Genomic DNA, 7,147 nt, shown 5'->3' with positions numbered 1-7,147 from the left:
CAAAACTGCCAACAAAGGCTGCGCCCTCCTGTCGCAGCTATACCCCCTCCTAAAGGGTGACGGCCTCACCCTAAGCTGCAAAATGCTTCTCTGGCGCCAGCTCATGCTACCGGCCATCTTGTATGGATCGGAAGTATGGTCGATGGCGTCAGACACCACGCTGGCACGATTACAGCGACTCCAGAACAAAACCTTCCGAGTCATCACAGGCGCTGACAGATACGTCCGAAACACACAAATTAGAGAATTTTTAGGCCACCCAACCATATACTCCCTCATAAAGGAGAAGTCCACCAAACTATATGAGAAAGCACAAACATCGCCCCACAACCTCATACAAAATTTAGGTCGCGAACACCCCGATTTTCAACATAAGCGCCCAAAACTAACACTCACCCGTCAATTTAGAGACATTTAGAGAACACTTACCCACACACAGAACAAACATTTACATAAAAACACCCACATAGCACAATACCTCACTTTCATAAATCCCCAAGCGCATAACTTGAAGTCAGACGGGCACAGCCCAGTGGAACTTCGGTACACTATAACAACCTGAGCATCTCATTCTCTGCTCTGCTGCTGTGCTGTGCTTGCGTGCCTGCCGTCCCGCTCGCTCTCGCTGTGTGTTACGCGCGTCGTCGAAATGGCAGATCAGGCGGCTACGAACGAGACTGCTGCGGCACCCGCCGCCACCGGCACTACGAAGAAGGCCAAGTCTGCGTCGTCTGCGAAGAAGCCGCGCGCCAAGCCTGCGCACCCGCGCACCTCTGAGATGGTGACGGCCGCCATCAAGAGTCTGAAGGAGCGCGGCGGGTCGTCGCTGCAGGCGATCAAGAAGTACATTGCCGCGCACTACAAGCTGGACGCGGAGAAGCTGGCGCCGTTTATCAAGAAGTACCTCAAGTCGGCCGTCGTGGCGGGCGAGCTGGTGCAGACGAAGGGGAAGGGCGCGTCCGGCTCGTTCAAGCTTGCCGGCGCCGGCGGCGGGGGGGCGGCCGAGGGCGGCAAGGCTCGTGCTGGCGGTGCCAAGAAGAAGCGCGCCGCTCCGGCCAGCAAGGAGAAGAAGGGCGCCCGTGCGGCCGGCGCAAAGAAGGCTGGTGGCGTGAAGGCGGCGACCGGTCGGAAGGCGGGCGCCGCCAAGAAGGCGTCTGCGGCGTCGGCCGCTCCCGCGGGTGCGAAGAAGGCGGCTGCGGCCAAGCCGGCCAAGGCCAAGTCGCCGTCGAAGGCGAAGAAGGCCGCCAAGGTTCCGACGAAGAAGCCGAAGGCGCCGCGCCCGAAGAAGGCGACGACGCCGTCTAAGGCGAAGGCTTCGCCCAAGAAGAAGAAGTAGAGTAGAGGAGAAAGAGATGGGAAAGGAAGGGTTTGGCGCTTGACTCCGTCGTCCCCACCCCCCGTCGTCGTCTAGTGGCGCGCAAGAGACGCGCGGCCCAAAACGGCCCTTCTCAGGGCCATCAAAGCACGTCGGGGAAGGTTTTGATTGTCGTGTTGCGTTTGGTGTGGGTGTCTGTCTGGCGTTTCTGTATGCCCGTGGGGATGCTGTTTGCGTGCCGTGGTGGTTGGATTGCGGGGGTCGGTGGCGGGTGTGGGCGGCGGTAGCGGTAAGCGGTGTTGTTGTTGTCGTGGTTGTGATTGTCGCCGTGTTTGTGGCGGCGGCCGACGGTTGGTTTTCTGTCACGTTGTTTTGTTTGAATACGTTGGTTGGCTTGCCTGCGTTCGTTCTTCTCGGATGTCTGTCTTGTCGAGTCGTGTCTGGTCTTTGTTTTGTTCGTTTGTGTGTGTGTTATGTTTTGCAAGGGGGGGCACGTTGAGATGTGGAAGGAGTCGGCGGGGATTTCGGTGGCGTGTAGAGCGAGCGAGCGCGCCTGCCTGGCCGTTGGCCGTCGGAGTGGAGTGCGGGTTTTTTTGTTTTCGAAACGAAAGCGGCGGCCGGCCAGCCAGCCACCCGTGCGGTGTGACGTCGGCCGTTGGGTATTGTGCGCTGTGAGCGCCGGGGAGGGATGATGTGTGATTGTTGCGCGCTGCTAGCAGGCAGGCAGAGTGAGCGGGTGTGGCGGACGGACGGGAAGTGGTGGTTTTTGTTTTTGGGTTGCGGGGCGAGAGGCAGGCGACCGACAAAGTTTGCTCGCGACGGAGAGATGTTAGTGGCCCTGAAAAGGGCCGTTTTTGTTTGGGCGGTGCGGTGCCGCGGCGCGGTTTAGGCGCGCTCGCCGCGGATGCGGCGCGCGAGCTGGATGTCCTTGGGCATGATGGTGACGCGCTTGGCGTGGATTGCGCACAGGTTGGTGTCTTCGAAGAGGCCGACGAGGTAGGCCTCGCTGGCCTCCTGCAGGGCCATGACTGCGGAGCTCTGGAAGCGCAGGTCGGTCTTGAAGTCCTGGGCGATCTCGCGCACTAGGCGCTGGAATGGCAGCTTGCGGATGAGCAGCTCTGTGCTCTTCTGGTAGCGCCTGATTTCTCGCAGGGCGACGGTGCCCGGCCTGTAGCGGTGGGGCTTCTTGACGCCTCCGGTGGCGGGCGCGCTCTTCCTCGCCGCCTTGGTGGCGAGCTGTTTGCGCGGCGCCTTTCCGCCGGTGGACTTGCGGGCCGTTTGCTTTGTGCGGGCCATAGCGGTAGCGGAGCGGCGTGCGTGGAGGTTAGGTGCGGCGCGGCGTCCGGTGCTGCCTTGACAACGGGCCCGCGCGCCTCCGTGCTGCGCTTATATGCCCTCGGTTGCGCGTGGTGGGGGGAGGGCGGGCCAGAGTCTATATAGGGGGGCGGCGGGCGCGCTGGGCGCACCCCGAGTTAGGCAGCGGTGGCGAGCGGTTGTGCTTAGTCGGGCGCTCCGCAACTGCCGCGTGAAGAATAGGAGAGGTCGGTTTCGTGGTGAGTGCGTGCGTCTCGGCATAATTGTCGTGTTTACCGAAAGCAAATTGTCGTGAAGAGACGCTGCACTCGCCATGGGTAAAGGTAAACGCGGGAAGGGCAACTCACCCGCAAAGAGGCCAACTCGAGAAGACTTTCTCCGGGCGGACGGCAACAAGCGCAGAGTCTCGTCTGACCGACGCAGCGGCTCCGTCGCACCGTCTGCCCCTACAGAAGAAGAGATGGTAGCGCCAACACCTTGTCGGCCCTCCGCCCAAGTTCTCCCTGTGTGCATACGCTACACGGGTCGAGACTGGGTGGAGACATACGACGAGGTGGCAATGGACCTGCGCTACCCTCCACAAGTGCAGATGCTGGACAACGAAGCCGCGCTGTCCATCCAGCCACGTTCACAGGAGGATCGGAAGATCCTCTGCGACCGTCTGAAAGCGTACCTAATTGACCCACCGACCACCTACAGTGGACCAAAGAAGAGGAAGCCGCTTCTTAAGGTCCTACTGAGGGGGCTACCGTGGGTCATGACGACGGACGCGGTGCGCAAAGTCCTGTTGCAGCACAACTATGATGCCATAGTTAAGCTGCACAACAGGACGAACAAGAAAAGGCCGCCACTGTTCATCCTGGCTGTCGAGTCGCCCCAAGTAGACTCCAGCCAGGAAGGAAGCCAAGACGTTGGAATCTGCGGGTTAACCACCCTAGCAGGTTTCGACGTGACGATCGAGCCACTTCCGCCTGACCTCGACACGAAACCTCAGTGTTTTAAGTGTCAGAGGGAGGGCCACGTGGCGAAGCACTGTCGTTTCGAAGCGAAGTGCGCCAAATGCGGTGTTGGACACGACACCCGCGAGTGCACTTTGCTTCGAGAAGACAAGCCAACATGTGTTCGCTGTGGCGGCGACCATGTTGCCAGCTGGAGAGGCTGCCGGGCATTTTCTGCCCACACAGAAGATGGCCGCCGCGAGAAGCCGACGACATCGAAGAAGAGGAGGAGGAGGAGGAGGCGCAAACGCGCCAGCGCTCAAGCCTCAGAGCAGGCAGACAAAGCAGCGGCGCCTCGCCACAACGCGCGGCCGGCCCCTCCACCCGCCAGTGGCAGAGGTGGTGGGGGGGGCCCCTCGCGCGAGCAGGAGGGACGCCACTCAGCAAGCAGCAGCGGTGTGGGCAACATCGACGCGCTGATGGAGGAAGCGGAGTCACGCTTCCGGATGGCCCTCCACGCGGAGATGGAGGCTGCCTGCCACCTGCTGAGGGAAGCATTGGCTCTCCGCCTTCAACGTGACGGGCCGACGGCACACACCAGCGCGTCCGCAGCCACGCAGACTGAAGAAACCACCAAGAAGAAGAGGATGGTGATCAACCGCGCCAGCCAGACCACCGACGGCGCCTCATCCTTCCACACAGAAACCACCGTGCGTGTCGATGAGGGCACCCAGACGTCGTCCAAACGGTACAAGCGCCATCGTGGCGCCCAAACCGAGACGGCGGATGCGGAGTCCATCGGCACGCAGACCGAAGTGGCAGCCATGGAGCCCACTAGGTCTCCATGGAAGCTGCACAGGATCGAGGCAACGAGCAGCAAACCTCCCATTCCGAGATCTCCCTCTCCAGAGGTAGAAGATCTCGGAATAAGACGAATTCTAGGTGACGCCCAAGACCGTGGCCCCAGGACAACTCCGGCCGTGCCACAAAGACGACCTACGTGCTCGAGGGAGTTCGAGTACATCAAACAATGGAGGCCGTGATAGAAACAAATCAAGGCACCAGGTTGCAATACAACCAGCAGCTCCAGCCGGGTTTTGCAGGTTTTCCTTAGGCTGTAAGGTGAATACCGGAGCTGTTCCCAAAAGTTCCTGCAAATAAATTCCCAAATGGGAGAAACAAGCCCCCCATCATACCCCAAACCAATAAAATAAATAGTGTCCAAACAGAATTACCTTAAGCTAAGGCCAAATAGAGCCAAGAGCTCTCCAGTGGCCCGCCCACCACCACTCAGGTGTGGGAATGAAAACAGTAAAAAAAATAAAAAAAAATAAAAAAAAAAAAAAAAAAAAAGCTGGGCGCAGACCGTAGCCGACTCGCCAGCCGCTGCAGCTGCTGTTTGTGCACGTTTTGCTTTGCCCGAGGAAGGATGACAGGCCGCGGCAAGGGAGGAAAGGGGCTCGGCAAGGGTGGCGCCAAGCGGCACCGCAAGGTGTTGCGCGACAACATCCAGGGCATCACGAAGCCCGCCATCCGCCGCCTGGCTCGCAGGGGCGGCGTGAAGCGCATCTCTGGTCTGATCTACGAGGAGACCCGCGGGGTGCTGAAGGTGTTCCTGGAGAACGTGATCCGCGACGCGGTGACGTACACTGAGCACGCCAAGCGCAAGACTGTGACGGCCATGGACGTGGTGTACGCCCTGAAGAGGCAGGGGCGCACCCTGTACGGTTTCGGCGGTTAGGCTGCGTCGCAGCGGGCGCTGGCCTTCCCGCGGCCGTGCTTGTGGGTGGGAGAGACTAGAAAACGGCCCTTTTCAGGGCCACCACACTGTTCGGAAGTTGAAAAGTGCGAAAGAGTCTGTGTTGTTGCTGCGTGTGTGCGCTGTGTTGTTTGTTTCTTTCTTTCTTTCTCTCTTTGTTTCTTTCTTTCCGTTTGAGCGACGTGATGTGACTGGGAGGGGAGAAGGAAAGGAAACGTGTCATGTGGCTGGCTGTGTGTGGAGCTGCTTCGTTTGTGTTTGTTATTGTGTGTCGATCGCGACGGAGATGGCGGGCTGTGTGTTGTTGTGCGAGAGGCGGTGATTATTTGCTTGCGTCGTTTGGCCCTGTGTGTTTGCGGCGGCGTTGGGGTTTCCGAGGCAAGGCGTGTGGGCATAGGCGGCCGGATCAGCTGTTTCGTTCGTGTCGACGGCCGTTGCGCGCGGGAGTGGAGGGCGGTGTGTCGACACGCCTCCCTTTAACAATGGTCATTATTGCTGCCGTTGTCGTTTGGAAGGCGACTGCGACCGTGCAAAATGTGTGCGTGTGTTGGGCCACACGGGCTGTGTGGACGACAAGATGGCGGACGTGCGCCGGCGGCGGCTGTGCTGTGAAAGTGCAAAGTTAAAACAAAACAAGGTGCGGCGAGGACGACTGAAATTTTGCTTTGGACGTAGGTTTGTGTGGTGGCCCTGAAAAGGGCCGATTGTTGTGGGCCGAGCAGAGCCGAGCCGGCAAAGCGCGTTGCGTGCAGGGGAGCACGCGGCGCTGCGATTGCCTGGCCTCCTTTAGGCCTTCTTCTCGGTCTTCTTTGGCAGCAGGACGGCCTGGATGTTGGGCAGGACACCACCCTGTGCGATGGTGACGCCCGACAGGAGCTTGTTGAGCTCCTCGTCGTTGCGGATGGCAAGCTGCAGGTGGCGCGGGATGATGCGCGTCTTCTTGTTGTCGCGGGCCGCGTTTCCGGCCAGCTCGAGCACCTCAGCCGCGAGGTACTCCATGACGGCGGCGAGGTAGACGGGCGCCCCGGCGCCGACGCGCTCTGCGTAGTTTCCCTTGCGCAGGAGGCGGTGGATTCTGCCGACCGGGAACTGGAGCCCAGCCCTGCTTGAGCGGGACTTTGACTTGCCCTTGACTTTGCCTCCCTTTCCGCGTCCGGACATGGCGATGGGCTAGCGACGGTGCACACGAAACGGAAACGAAAACGACCGGTGCGAGCGGCAGCGAGTCGAGCAGCGGAGTGCGTGCCGGCGCAGCCAGCAGCAGCAGCAGCAGCAGCAGCAGCAGCACTCATCTTTTGCTTTCCCCTCTTTGGGGAGGTGTGAGGGGGAGTCTGTAGCCTTTCGGCTTTTACTCCCCTGTGAACGTGTGTGTGTGATTTTTCTTTAGTTTTTGGTGTCTGTGATTTGTGATGATTGTTGTGAGTGTGTCTGGTACTTGCCTGAGGTAGGCGAGAAGTTTGGTGTTATATGGGAAGGAACAGGATGATGGATTGGGTGTTGGGATTTTCTCTTCGACTTAGTCGTCGAAGATCGTCATAGGGCGCTTGTGCTTATCGCGGGACATGTCATACCGACCTAGGGAGTGGATGAGTGCGTTTTCGGATCTGGAAGAACCCTCGTAGAAGGCCCTTGCCAGATCCTGGAAACGCTCTCTCAGGAGTGGGATTTCGGCTGCGGCGTGCAGGTCGTCTATGGGGAATCCGAGTGGTAGATGCAGTGCCCTTCTGAGGGCGCGGTTCTGCAGCCTCTGGAGTTTGTCCAGGTGATGCTTTGCCGCGTATCCCCAGACAGGGCACGCATACTCCATTACTGGCCGGATCA

At 59.7% G+C, this 7,147-nt stretch overlaps 1 protein-coding gene across 1 annotated transcript; it reads left to right on the top strand.

Moving 5' to 3' along the window:
* Window positions 1-2,942: 2,942 nt before the first annotated feature.
* Window positions 2,943-4,610, top strand: LOC126450696 (uncharacterized). Its single transcript, XM_050091027.1, has 2 exons — window positions 2,943-3,288; window positions 3,814-4,610. The coding sequence occupies exons 1-2, from the start codon at window positions 2,943-2,945 to the stop codon at window positions 4,608-4,610; spliced, it is 1,143 nt and encodes a 380-aa protein (XP_049946984.1).
* Window positions 4,611-7,147: the final 2,537 nt, after the last annotated feature.

Source organism: Schistocerca serialis, unplaced genomic scaffold (genome assembly GCF_023864345.2).
Source record: "Schistocerca serialis cubense isolate TAMUIC-IGC-003099 unplaced genomic scaffold, iqSchSeri2.2 HiC_scaffold_743, whole genome shotgun sequence".
NCBI classification, from domain to species: domain Eukaryota; kingdom Metazoa; phylum Arthropoda; class Insecta; order Orthoptera; family Acrididae; genus Schistocerca; species Schistocerca serialis.
The sequence above is the reverse complement of the archived record's forward strand: the minus strand, read 5'-3'. Positions and strand labels throughout refer to the sequence as shown.

What these genes read in the sequence shown, in the direction of transcription:
- LOC126450696 (XM_050091027.1), top strand. Translation starts at nt 2,943, where the DNA reads ATGGGTAAAGGTAAACGCGGGAAGGGCAACTCACCCGCAAAGAGGCCA. An exon ending in TCGGAAGATCCTCTGCGACC is followed by an intron (nt 3,289 to 3,813) that starts GTCTGAAAGCGT and finishes CTGCCCACACAG; the next exon opens with AAGATGGCCGCCGCGAGAAG.